Source organism: Melospiza georgiana, chromosome Z, assembly GCF_028018845.1.
Source record: "Melospiza georgiana isolate bMelGeo1 chromosome Z, bMelGeo1.pri, whole genome shotgun sequence".
Lineage (NCBI taxonomy): Eukaryota > Metazoa > Chordata > Aves > Passeriformes > Passerellidae > Melospiza > Melospiza georgiana.
In genome coordinates, this window is record NC_080465.1 from 64,633,584 (window position 1) to 64,647,799 (window position 14,216).

Below are 14,216 nucleotides of genomic sequence, written 5' to 3' on the forward strand. Positions count from 1 at the left end.
CCACAGGTGCTTGGGGTGGTGTGAGCAGGAATGGCCCGAGGGACCAGGGACAGCAGGGCCTGTCCCCTCTGCTCCATGCTTGTCACTGAGCCCCTGCCAGCTTGGTGCCTCCAGCTTCAGTCCACAGCACAGGAGAGACACCAGCAAACTGGAGAGGCCTCAGGGGCAGACTGACCATGCTGGGCACAGGTGGTGGGGCTGGAGCCCTTGATCTCTGAGAAGAGGGGATGGTTTTGTGCTGGGATGAGACACGGCTTCAGGGGCTCCAACAACACACCCAGCTCTGATGGGACAGGATGCAGAAAGATGTTGATAGGCTCCTCAGTGAGGCATGGCAGAGGGGTGAGAGGGAGCAGCACAGCTGAAACATGGAGTCTGAGGCTGGAAATAAGAAGCAGCCTTTCTTCCAGAAGAACAACCCAGCAGTGGAGTCATGACCTGGGGAGGGTGGGTCATCTCCATCCTTGGGGGTTTCACACAACTGAGTGAAGCATCCTCATCTGACTCCCCTGGCAGAGCACACTGGAGACCATGTCCCTGACACCCTGAGTTACTAACTGTGATCCTATGGATATGTGGAAAGCATCTTTGCAATGACTTTGCCTTTCTTGCCTCAAAAGCTCACCAAGCTACTGGAGAAGATGGGGACATCATCAGTAACATAAAAGCAGGCTACTAGAAAAGTCACCCTTTGAGCAAGTGGAAAACCCAAAGGGTTGGCACTGAAGTAAAAGTAACTGCAGGAGTCAGACTGCAATACCCAGGCAGCAGTTTAGAAGCTGTGTCTAAAACTTTCACCTTAAAGATGAGATATATAGACAAGTTGCAAGAACATCTCAGATGTATAAGGATGCAGGAAATTGACACCTCACTGCTAAATACTCATAGAGAGAGTATTCTCATATATGAATACTCATATAGAGAGTCCATTCTAACTGTTGTCTGGGATGTTTTTGTAAGTACTGCACAGAAGAGTAAATAGAGACCAATTTCAGCTCACCAGCGGAGCATGGACAAAGGTGCTGGGAAGCAAATTTGATTAGCAACTTCTAAATGGAGTAATTCTACTTAGAATCAAAAAATTAGTTGCATAACCCAATTCACAAACTGTTTCCATTCACAAACTGCTTGCAAATCTTGGAAGTTCTCTACAAAATAAATCATTAGGGGATTTTATTTGCCTACAATATTAGGCCAAATTATTGTAGGCATCAAGTATATCCACATTTTTTTTTGACTGTTGTGGAGAACTACAGAATCCAGGAGGCCCAAAACCTGTTTTATTGCTGATCTAATAAATACAAAATAACTAGTCATAACAATTATATGGAAATTATTTCTCCTTATTAGAAATAGAAAAATTCTCCTAGAACAAAGCTCTCTGTACACTTTGAGATACTCAAGAAGACAAGAACTGTTGATATTTGGGAAATGTACTTGCTAGATAAGGGCTGACTGAAATGCACATTAGACACCCACACACAATCTGCAAACATAGACCAACAAACTCGATTTATATTAAATTAAACAGCATGATAATGCTCAGCAAAAACTGAAAGAAACAACTACAAGATAAAAGACACACAAAGATACAGGATGTCTTGACAGAGAAAGGTGAAAGAAAAAAATCCATCCAATGGAGTGCACATTTCCTGTTCCTCTTCCTCTCTCTCCAAGCGTTGTATTCGCATTTATGCAGCTAAACTATGTTTGACTAGGAGGCTGATTTAGTGAAAGCTCATCTTTTGGTTTTCCACTTCTGTACATTAATTTTTGTCCTACTGATCTTCCCAGGCTGATTAACAACCTGGTCTGAGGGGGGAGAGGGGAGAACAACAGAACTGCTGTAGTCTTGACTGAGATGAAATTAAACAACTGTATTTTGAAGGACAATGTAACTTTCATAGCAATTCACAGCTGAGTATCTGGAGGTTAGCAGGAAGCATTAAAACACCCCCTACATTTCTTCTCTCAGAAAGACCTGCAAAAATCTTTGAATATCTATTCTTTTGCTCTAAAGCAAGATATACATGAGACCAGCCTCTTAGAAGGAGCTCACACTTTCTGAATGGAAACACAAATGAGTTGCCTTACAATGCCAGCACCACTCTGCATATCAGCCCTTTACAGTGATCTGATTTCAGGAGTAATTTATTTACTCATTGTAAAACATGACTCCTGTAAATCACTGAAGCAAAATGAAATGTGAAGCACAATGAAAAGGCAGATAATCATGTTAACACAGATTGTCAGACTACATGACACCAGCTTGCTAGTCACCAGTTGTTGCCTCAGCTATCCGATGCCTTTAACACAAAACAAATGCAAGTTGAAATTTTTGTTCCAATAACTGATAATGTATTATCATAAATACACAGTACCAAAATGTGTTTGGTAATACCATTTGAATGACAAATACTGGATTGAAAACAAACTATTTAATACAGGTCACAAGATACAATTTCCCTGAAAATAACACAATTTAAAAGCACCAAAGTAATGAAATTTTTGTTGTTTGCCTTCCCAAAATCAAATCCTTAATCCTCACTCCAGAGAACTCCTCACTCAATCCTCACTGCAGAGAAGATGAAACATTTTCAAAAATCCTATTATTGGGGTATTTCTTCTACCCTTTTTCTTCTCCCTTAATTTTCTTTATTCCTTCCATATTTCTCACTGTTCTCTATTGCAATAGACTCCCTCTCCTTCATATAATCTGGGATATAGCTGGAATTGACTCTCATTTAAAGACACACTTCTGCCTTCCATTCCTCAGGAGGACATTAAAACAAAATCATGCACACAAGGTATTTGGGTAGAATTTTCTATTGCAAATAAATCCAAGGTTATCATACCATTTATTCTACTTATATTTATGCCAAGCATTCTCCAGCACATCCCTAGAAATGCTGCTCTGACCATAAAACAAGAAGGATATTTCTCTCGTCATTGCTTCCATGACCAGGATTGCCTATTACTAGGTGACTATAAAAATAGTACATATATATTTATGCACTCTTACCTGATTAAATTCTGGCACACCTGGCATCCTGTAGGACATCTGTGATGAAAAGTGGATGATTAATATATGCTAGTGTAGAATAAGACAGCTTTAAAATTATTCTTAGTATATCAATTCAACAGTGAAAGAATTCTCATCAACAACAAAAAAGGCTGTCATCTCCACCACAAACCCCTGGAAAATGCAGTGGATAACTTCAGTGATTTGTTTAGCATTTCACAACTCAGACTGTATGTCAGATCTTCATTTCATAGATGAGTTATCTATCTTACATCTGCTACCCTGTCCATGGGTTCAAAACCAAATGATCAAAATTACAAGTTTACATTCTCAGAGTGTGATCTCCAATTTATCTAGGCCACACCATCCACCTGATGGATAATATGGAATGCCAAGTTATGTTTGCTTCCTAAAGCATAGGTTGAGGATTTGATCTCTTCCCTACTCTTTTCATACTCTACACCAGTATGACCAGTAATTTCTGTATCAGAAGACTGTGATCAGCAGCAGTAATTATTTTAAGGAAGGGGGAAAATGGTGCAGCAGTAACTCCATGTAACTCAGTCTCTTAATCGGATACTGTACTTGTTTTTATTACCACACTGACAGCAACAAATCTAAGAAGCACAGTAAGGTTAATTGGTATCAATTTCTAATTCAAATAAACAGTTTCATATAAAACAGACTGGGGATGGGATCCATGAAAACTCACAGACCAGCAATCATTGGCTGAGACACTAAAAAACACTGTCCAAACCAAACACAATGCCCATAAAAATTACTTTGATTACTTTTAAATGTAACAGAAAACAAGAGAATTTGCTTTCTTTACCTGTGTGGTTCTTTTGAGCTGGGAATAATGTGGGAACATTCTCTTTTACTGAAGACTTCTTCGATCCAAGATTTGGGGGGCTAAAAAGACACTTCAAATATAAATGCATTCCAGAACTTGGGAACATGATGTCAAAAATTGCACTGTAATGACAATACATCTGTATATAGATAACTCAGAGCTATTCCCATTATGTTGCGTGTAAGACTACTTGCTGAAGCTACAGCTCTGAACAGTCTTAGCCCTTCAACTCCAAGCTTTACAGAATTCCCCAAGAAGATCAATATTTAAATTTACTACCACCATGAGAATTATTTAGATGTTCTGTCAAACATATGAACAATAGAGAAAGTGGCAAGGATTAATCAAAATTGCTGTAAGTATTGCATTCTTCTTCTGCCAGCAGACTAGCAAACTGCAATCTTACTAAAGCTGTGGCAAAAAAAGTAAGATTCTCATTCTACCTGAAGGAGATGGTTGAGTCCTTCTTTTATTATTCTTCACAGATTAACAGGTCTAGAGTGAAATGCAAAAGCAGGGGCCCAGCACTCAGGGTGGATGACAGGTGGGCTTTCTGCCCTGCCTCCTGGAGAGCTGTGTCAGTGATGCCTGTCACAGCTCAGCAAACTGAACAGCCACTATAGCACTCAGATTCTTCAAAGACTCTCCCTGTAAATTTTTGAACCTTTCTTTTCAGGTTTATCAGCATCAAATTCCTTGAAAGGAGCAGTAACTGCTGGATGCAGAGCTTTGAAACCTCTGGGACTTAATTAAGTAATTATTCTTAATTTTTATAGGTGAAATCTTCACATAGTATGTACAATTTACAGCAGAACCTGAACATTTATTTCTTAATCTTTAGGCTTTTAGACTAATTATATCATTAGGAAAAGGGGTTTGAAACTTCATGCTTTTTTACAGTCATCCATGACTTCAGGCCTGGGCAAATAAAAATGGAAAGAGGAGACTTCTGAACTGCAGACTTTTGCAGTCTAGCTCTTGATTCCTAGTTTTGTAAAAGACTTCCGTAACATGTACAGAAGTCCTAGAACTTGATTCCTAGTTTTGTATAAGACTTCTGTAGCATCTCCTTTCACAAAACTCTGAATAATATTCCAAAATGTCATAATTTAATTAAATTTCAACAGCAAATGAAAATATTCCCTGTCACTACAATGAGGCACATATATCTCAGCCATCATTGACACATATCCTTTTCACCACAAAATCCTAAAGGAGGAGACAAAAATACAACTACACACTCCTTCTGACTGGCAAATTTCTGCTCTGATGTACCAAAGACCTGAAGCCAATTCTATTGTAGCTTTCCTCCTACTTTTTCCTCTAAGGAAGTCCTGAGACGTGTGTTTGGGACTTTTGGCTTCTCTTTTCTCACCAGTCTGAGGATTAAGCTTGCTGCTTATAATTCCCTGCCACAGAAGAGGCTTTGGAGATTTCTAGACTGATTTAGTCAATGGAGTGGCAAGAGTTTGGCTCTGAAATTTAAGGCACATGAGTAGTTTTTAGAAAATTGCTTTTAATCACTTTTCCAATATCTTTAATGTCTAAGATCCTTGCATAATGTGGTATTAAAGGGACATTGTCAGGTCAAAATGTTCAAAAATTAAGGTCTCCAGAAGTAAAGAAAGAGATCACAGTGTAATATATAAGGAAACATATGCACCACCCATTTCTTTAAAATTCCTTCTGTTGAGCAGTGAGAGCAGACAAAACCTACAAACCCAGCCTGGCACAGAGGTCCTTCAAAGGGCAGGGGTGCCATCAGCAAGGAGAGTGAGTGTGTCCCCATCGCACTGGGGTGTCTGGGCAGGGGCACAGAGCTGGGCTCACCAGCCTCCAGGCAAGGGCAACGCCGCCCTGCCGCGCCCTGCTGCGCTGCTCCCCTCACTGATTTCACCACCCCCCATCCAGCAAAAACACATGAAGGCTTCCATTTTTGCTTCTGCTTTCTTCTGCCTCAGGCCACCCTCCACCACCATCCCTGCAAAGGCCACCTGAAGCCAAAGCCTGTAGCTGCACTGTGAAAAATAAACCCTGCCAAGCAGGGGGTTCATGTATGCTCTCCCTGCTCTGAAATTGGCTTTACTAAGCCAAGAGCACCAGGAAACATTCAGCTCCTTCGAGCCCAGACAATAAACACTGTTCAGGGGTCAAGTACCAAACTCAGGAAAACTAGGTTACACTGTCAATATGAAACAGCAATCTTTTCGTTTCCTTAGCTGTACATATGCCTGCTTTAGGGTGAAAGGCAGAGATACATATCTTTTCTAATGAAACGCCAGGCTGCTCTGGATATTGTTCAATTGCCTGCAAAAGAAAATTAGAAGGCACACATCTTTGCGCAGAATAATGTCATCCATTATTGAAACACAATCAATTTTTGGACAAAACAGCAGCAATTGCTTTTAATGACACATTGTAGCTCCAGACAGGTGCAGATAATTAGAAATCACACAATGACTAGCCAGTTTACATAACAGGTTAGTTCATTTAGTCCAGCAAAATACCGTTGTGCTGGAAACCAGGCAGAACAATCAAGTTGTAAGTAGCTTACTGAAACTGCAACAAATTTGTACTGATAACAGAGAAACACAGTGCCTTAGCCAAAACAGTACTTCAAGAGCTGAAAAGTTCTGTCAAGCACCATACGTCAGCTCTTCATACACTCTCTGTTTAGTGAAACCAGTACACAATGTCACTTCCAAAGAGCTGGAGTTTTCTAAAAGATCTTAACTACTGGTGCCAGTATTTCTACTCCTGCATTGTTGGACAGATTTGTCACAATTTCAGGGGAAAAAAAAAAAAAAAAAAAAAAAAAAAAAAAAAAAAAAACAACTTAAAAAAAATGCATCACATACAACTTTTATACAACCTTTTCTTGCCCTCAAAATTATTAGATGAAAGCAAACACTCTTTAAGAAAGCAACAGATGATCATGGGGCTAATAGAATTGCCTCAGTACGCAAGCAGACCTGCAAAGAACTTAGCTAATAATCAGAAATAAAAATATAATAATCAGAAATATCTGAAAGATCCAAACTAACTTTTAGTGACTGTGAAGGAGGGAGGTACTATTTTCAGGTGTCTGTGAGAAGTCAGCATGGTGCAGTCTGTGACAAACCTTTATTCAAATACATCAGAGGAGGGAAAGAACTTCCCCTAATTACAGGTGGTGCAAGAATCCACTTCCCCAAATTGCAGGTGGTACAAACAGAGTGTCCTAAAGTATCTTAAACCCTTTGCAAATTAACTTCCCATGTAGCAAGTCACTTGCAGTAACATTAGATACCTGAAATGCAGCCAGAGTTCCTGTAAGCTAGTACTCAAGACTATTTCACAAGAGCTTGGGGCTTAAGCACGCTGGTATATCTTGAACCCTTCCTTACCCCTGAAAACTCTGCATGGCTTCATTACCAACTGGTTAAATTACTGCCAGCATTAAAGAGATTTCCAACTTAACAGGCTGTCTCACACAAGCTTTTCAGAGCAGGAACTCTGTGGTTCAGCACCCACTCCATGCATGCTTATGGTACGAAGTAATGTAACGATTGCTAAACAAAGAGCACCACTCTGGATCCACGTAGGGCAGAAAAACATTGCAAAACTCCAGGGTCACATGCAGTAAAATATGAACTCATGACAGGTTTTCTACGGCCTCACAGGACTTCTGGAGTTTCCTGGTGTTCAGGCTACCCTGTCACAGGACAACCACCTGGCTCTGTAATACAGACAGGCTATGGTTCCTCTGATCTCCATCACTACAACACAGTGGTGCATCTAATTGGCAGCTTTTGCGTTTACAGTCTTTCTTACCTACTGCTTTGCCCCAGTGTTCAAGATTCTGCATACCTATGGAAATACACAACTATAAGCAATAGAATTCATTAGAAAATTTTCTCACTAACAGTCACTAAGATTTGAAAGATATTGTGAAAAATGTGAAAGATATTCAAATAATTTCATTTAAAAGCTTCCAAAACCACCACGTCCAATCATAAAACAGCTATCAGCTAATCTCAAACTGCCTTTGCAGGCAGACTGCTGATTCAGTAGCACTGAGAAGCTTTTATATTTTCCCCTTTTAAAGATAGTCTGTAATTTCAGGTCACAGCAGAATTTCTGTGATTTTTTTCCTTATAACCAATTTAAACCCATCCACTGGAAACATATTCCAAGGTGTTCACAAATACCGTACAAACGCTAACAGAAGTCACCTGTGCTTGCAGGATAAATGTAGACCCAAGTCAGAGAAGGATAACAGAACTTCTTAAAACTTGTCAGCCATTCTGAAGAGATATCTTAGGGGTTTTTGTAATCAAAACAAAAGTAGTGTGCTAGCTTTTCAAAAATACACTAATTCAATCTTCACTCCACAGAGTGCTGTAGGACTTTCTTTCACAGTTAATCAACTGTACTTAAAACCTAAGTAGGTATGCTTAAGTGATTTTCTGGATTAGGGTCTTGCATCAAAGGCTCATAAAACTGTTTCCACTATTTTGAACACAAGCTTAGCCAAAAAAACAAAAACTCTTTGACTTTATTAGGCTTTCCAATGTGGTGCTTCTGATACAGAGTAGACCACACAACACAACAAATACCAACACATATACCAAATGACAACAAATGCAGGAAGTACAAAATGTAGGAAATACTAAAACTAAAACTCTCCTTGTGAGAAAAGCTCATCTTGACTCCTGGGACACAGGGAACAAAGAACTGATGGAAATCTTATCTTAGTCTGGAATATTAGACCTTCAATTAGTTTATTACTTTCTACTATTTAAGTTTATTAACCGATCAAGTAAGCCTTTCTGCTATCCCTGAACATGCAATGTCTTAGAAAAACACACCAAGGAGTGCTGCTCCACCCAAGAGCACACCCAGCTCAGAAGGCAGCGCTGGTGGAGGAGCTCCTGCCCTGCAGAGGCAGGGGCTGGGCACTCCTGTCCCTCTGCACAGCCCATGGCACTGGGCTAGGTGGGAAAGGACACACCAAACCTCGCCTCAACACTGCTGCCAGCATCCCAGGACTTTGCAAAAGAAGTAAACACAAGGAATCTCAAACCGCAGTTTGTATTCTTCAGCTTGATCCTTGAAACAGGTCTCAAAAACATTGCTAGAAATCTTGTACTGGAAGGAGATATCTGCGAATTGCTTAGAAACAGATTTCCCCAACTCTAAATGCAGAAAGTCTCTGTGACATGAGATGCAATTCAGTGAAAGCAGGTCACTCCAAAACCCACTGTTCTAGAAGCATGGTGATTGCTGACAGTTTGGATCTGACTGCTTTATAACTGTGGCCCATAGACATCATAAAAAACCTGCCTGTGGCTGATGGCAGCCACCTCGCTAAAAGCTGATATTTGGTTTATTTTGGCACTATGTACAATATAATACTGTATATCATCTCTTATAAAACCAGTTCAATGGGCAGCATAAAATATTAATTACTGAACAAGTTAGTAATACGTAAAGATACAGAAATACAAATTCTAAATATTTTTATTGACAAAAGTAGTCCAAATTGCAGAATAAATTATAGGAGATGCCTAAAACTTGCAGCAAATAAAAGCAGGTACCAGTAATAGAGGAAGAAATGGCAAATTGATCCAAACTATATTTGAAAATTATTATACATCTTTAAAAATAACCATGCCTTATTTTACTGTGTCTCTTTTGGAGACAGAATTGTCATCATTTTTTAATGCACAGTCCTACCAGTCTTACCAACGATATTTGGGAAGTCAGTCCCAAAGAAAGTCAGGCATTTGGTGGTTTTTTAGTAATTAATGCGATATAATCAGAAAATTATAAATATTCAAAGCAAGTTACGTATCCCAAATTAAATGATCTTATTGGAAGCAATTTTAAAGTGAAAATCCAAGAAGCCGTAAGAAAATGATGTTTCAAATGTATTATTCAGAGGGTCAATACAATGCTTCAAGTCTCATTCAGATTTCCACTTTGAAAGCCAGTCACAGAAAGGCAGTTCTTGTTACTTGTTACTTGTTACTTGTTACTTGTTAAGCGCCTGATCTTATCAAGAGCTAATCAACCTGCTCTTTTTAAAATTTGGTCTCACCTACCCAGCACTGAGCAATCACAGAGGTCAGCTACTCATTGCTGTGACAAGTGTGTGCCTTCATCAAAGGATTCAAAATCAAGGAGAACAAAGGTCTACCTAGTTTAAACCAGGAGGAGGAAGAGAAAAAAATTATCTGATAGTACATATCAGAGCTTTCTTTTGCCTTTTTTAAGTTTTCCCAACACAGGGTTTAATGTTGACTACAGAGGTGACTCTATAAAGGTCAGATATATCTGTAGTATCCGACATGAAAAGCAAATGCAAGTTAAAAAATTCAGCTGGAGGAAGCACGAAGGGCCCCAGGAAGTCACATGTTATTAACAACCTGCTCTAGAAGAAGGTGGCAGGTAGGTAAGAACTAGCTGATCTTCAGGGTCACTGCCAACCCAAATTATTCTGTGCTTTTATGATTCCATGATGCGAGCAATCCGCACAGCTCATGTCTGGAGCCATATGAGTATTCACTGACATTTCTATCAGAATTCTTATTTTTGCTCCATTGCTTGTCTCACATAGTCACAAAATCTTCTTGGGCTTGACAGCTGCATACAGCGGCCCTTGCACACATTACAAGACAGGTCACAGGACTGAAATTGCATTTTCCAGAGAAAGAGGAAACACATCTTGGGCACTTTCTAAAGAGGCTGAAGGTATGGTCAGCCTCACTTCTGCATTTCTCACTTGGACATGTTTTATCGCTCTCCTCAGCTCTGCCGTCCACACCACCCTCAAAAACAAAGTTTTCCTTTTCCATATCGGCTCACAGTTAATAATAAATTGTTTTTAATGACAGATAAGTCACATCATCAATCCATCAAACACTGCAGACCAACAAACTAGCTGGAGCAAGAGTCACCCATGGCCTGAGAGCAGCCTCAGGGCACTGCAGGGCCCCTTTGCACCCCTTTGCCCCAGAGACCACCTGGACACCCCCCTAAGCTCTCCACCAGGTCCTTCTGCACCTTCAGCCTCATGTCCGAGACATATTCCACCTCACCAGGCTTATCCCCTTGTTTATTCACTGGGGGTTGCAACAGTGGCCAAAGTGACTCCCCAAGGCTGAGGTTTCCCCGGGGCCAGGCAGAAAGGAGCAGCTGTGATTGCAGTTTAAGCCAGGCTGCACAGAACGACTTGGCAGCCTTCAGCACTGCCCTCCTGGCACAACGCTGGGCTGTGCTCCAGGCTCCCAGCCCGCGGGCTCTGTTCCAAGGCATGCTCTCCTGTCTGCTCCACCATGATGGCAACTCCTCTCCCTTAAACGGCAGCTCCAAGTGCCACCCAGCCTTCTGGCAGCACTCTGCTCACCAGGATGCCTGCATGTGTGTCGGGATGGTCTCAGGAGCTGTGGTGGCACAAGTGATGAGAGAAGGGGCAGGGCAAGGAGGGAGCTGTAAGGAGAATGGACAGGAGGAGCTCACTGTGAGGGCTGAGGTAGCGCAGCACTGCCACACAGCCTTTCTGAAGCACTGGCTGAGCAGCAGGCAGAGAGGAGGACGTATTTCATAAGCACTTGGGATGTACTAGTAGAAGTTCTGCTATGCCTCTTTGGGGGTTAAATGGAAAGCCAGTCAATACAAGGTAATAAAATGCACTGGTTTATAGGATTGATAGGTCTAGGACTGATCAAACCTGGGATCATCCCACCCCAGCCAGGCTGGTAAAAAATGTATTTCCACAGCCTGACCTTGACAATGAGCCTAAAGAGCAGGAGAGTCAGAACAGGCTGCCAACCCTTCAGAGATACAACCGAGTCCCCATCACCCATGTGCAATCTCTAGCATTAGAGGAGGAGCTCACTAGGAAAAGTCTCACTTTTGTTTCCATTGTGGAAACACTAATTTTCTTACATCACAGGGCTGACACCGAAGTGCAGCCACGGTGCTTACCAAGTTCCAGACCACTGTACCTGAAACCATTGAAGGCTGGCAGGCATGCATCTGCCCCAACACCATTCCTCTGCAGACATTTCCATTACTGATAACACAGAAGAGGGCTGACCTCCACTCACATCTCTAAGACTTAACAACTACGAAAAACCAGAAGCAGCAATTTTATTAGCTTGTGATTTGGAAACAGAGATGACAATATGTCACATCACCAATGAGTTTTAAAAACCCCTTCTGCTGACTAGCATTTATCAAAGTACATCATGACAGCACCTGGCTTCTGTCCCGGTAAAAAGAATAAGAAAGTTCAGAAACTGTTTTTAGATGCCTCATTCTGTTCCTATATGATGGACAGAGAGTACTGTACAACTTGGAAGAGGATGTAACAGCAACTGAACTATCACAGAGATGCAAAGGAATGGCAATCCTACAGAAAGGATGAAGACGAGTGCTTAAATGCTATCTGCTTTCTTTGAGACTTAAACAGCTATGGCCCCTGACCAGGGTCTCTATTCTTTCACCTGGAAGGTGAAAGTGTGACCACCTCAAAAACTGAGGGAAAGTGTTAGAGAGGTGAACGTAAAGCAAAAGTACTGGTAATTCAAGTCACACAGAGTCAATCACAAGGTTTTACCTAGAATGTATGTTACATGGTAATAAGTTTATACATTACAAGACTCAAGGAAGGTTCACACAGCACTTGATAGAGCCTGTCTGAAAGCAACAGAGGGAAGACCAAAACTTGCAAAACTGTTATCACCTCAGGTTGTGCTGTAAATCACCCAAGGAGTCTCAAATTCATTGCTGCAATACCCAAAAACTTGGATTACCCTGTTTGAACCTAACACCTCCATGGAGAGCACAGAAAAACCTATAGATCAGCCTGCTGGAGGACACACATGCAGGGATCCACCTTTTCACTTAACATAGTGCTACTAAGTAAAAAATAAACTTAAGATAATCTGAACCATAAAAAGGAGGGATGAAGGAGCTATTTATGTAGGAAAATAGGTACGAAGAGTAATGCAATAGTTCACATAGATTTTTCCTCCTGGAATAGTTTCATTTATCTTCCACAGACCAGATTACAACTACACTGTCAGAGATTGTAGATGGGATACAGTAGTCCAGCATGGTCTGTGCATTCCTATTTGTGACAGCAATCACGTTCATCCTAGTGCTGACAGCCCCACGAAGGGACTGACCTTCCCCTCATACCGCTGCAGCTTTCCCGCGACATGCTGTCCTGTGCTGCAATCCCACTTTACAGACAGCACAGTTCTGGCTTCATGGCCATTAAATCCTGTTTTCTATTATCCAGGACACCTCCCAGTGTCGTTATGCAGAGGCAAACAAGAAGTCCTGGGGAGAATGAAGGAGTGACGCTCCACTGTTTCCAGGCCCATGAGGCTCTCCACAAAGCCAGTCAACTTGTACACAAGGTTTCACTGGCTCCAGAGGGATCTCTGCTCTTAGGCGCCAACATCAATTTTGAAAACTGAAATGGAGGCAGGTAAATCATTTACCCACAGCCCAGACTGGAGTACTGTCTCTACTGCATAATTATATGTATGCCTGAACAGACATGTTTATTGAAACTATGTTTTCCTTTATGAGCAGTAGACATTTCAAACTCACCTACCTTCCGCTCTTTTCAAGCTAGTACGTGGCATTTTGCCTTTCACTAGGGGGTCACAAAGGGGCAGAAGGGGAGAGCAGTAGCAAGTAACAATTATCTGCTCCCTGTTCCCATAATAAAAAAAAAAAATAAAAAAAAATCACGGTGAAGCTCAAAGAGAAATGTCTTTTACTGACATAGCTCTGGATGATTGTAATGTTTTCTTCCTGAATCTGGTTACTACTAGAAACAACCTATTTCAATACATTCATTACTAGGCGGTCCCTGCGCACGACTGCGCCTGCCTGCTCTCTGTGAAGAGAGCTGCGGCTACACCCTGACCTCGTAACCGTCATGAAATCTACATTTTTTCCTTACCAAGCCACAAAACAATTAAGGAAACTGGTTCAAACACAGTAACCTATTTGCTGCTTAATGTGGTTTTACTACTACAATATAAGCCTGATATTATTTTAAATAAAGTTGTTATGGTATAAGATAAACTTACCAAAAACCTGTAAATTGATTTCACAACTTTACAGCATGCTTCAGAGAGAAAGAAAAGAAAACTGTGATGATATTTCCTTAAACTCATTTTAGGCTCACATCAGTATCTACTGATTCTTATAAGTAACACTGCAATTCCCTTGGCAGGTCCAAAAGACATGAATCTCTAAAACTCGGCTACTGCAGTGTTTTGGTAGCAGAATTTTGTGGTTTGACTTCAGGTGTTCACAACTCAAAACACTAGC

At 41.0% G+C, this 14,216-nt stretch overlaps 1 protein-coding gene across 1 annotated transcript in view; it reads right to left on the reverse strand.

Annotated features, from left to right (window-relative positions):
• TRPM6 (transient receptor potential cation channel subfamily M member 6) overlaps positions 1-13,820 on the reverse strand; it is an 86,373-nt gene extending 72,553 nt beyond the window's left edge. The window contains exons 1-3 of the mRNA XM_058044564.1: positions 13,740-13,820; positions 3,855-3,934; positions 3,023-3,061 (exon numbers count right to left, since the gene is read on the reverse strand). Coding sequence (XP_057900547.1) covers positions 3,023-3,061; positions 3,855-3,934; positions 13,740-13,820 — 200 coding nt within the window. The remainder of the gene's footprint in view (positions 1-3,022; positions 3,062-3,854; positions 3,935-13,739) is intronic.
• Between the last annotated feature and the right edge of the window lie 396 nt (positions 13,821-14,216).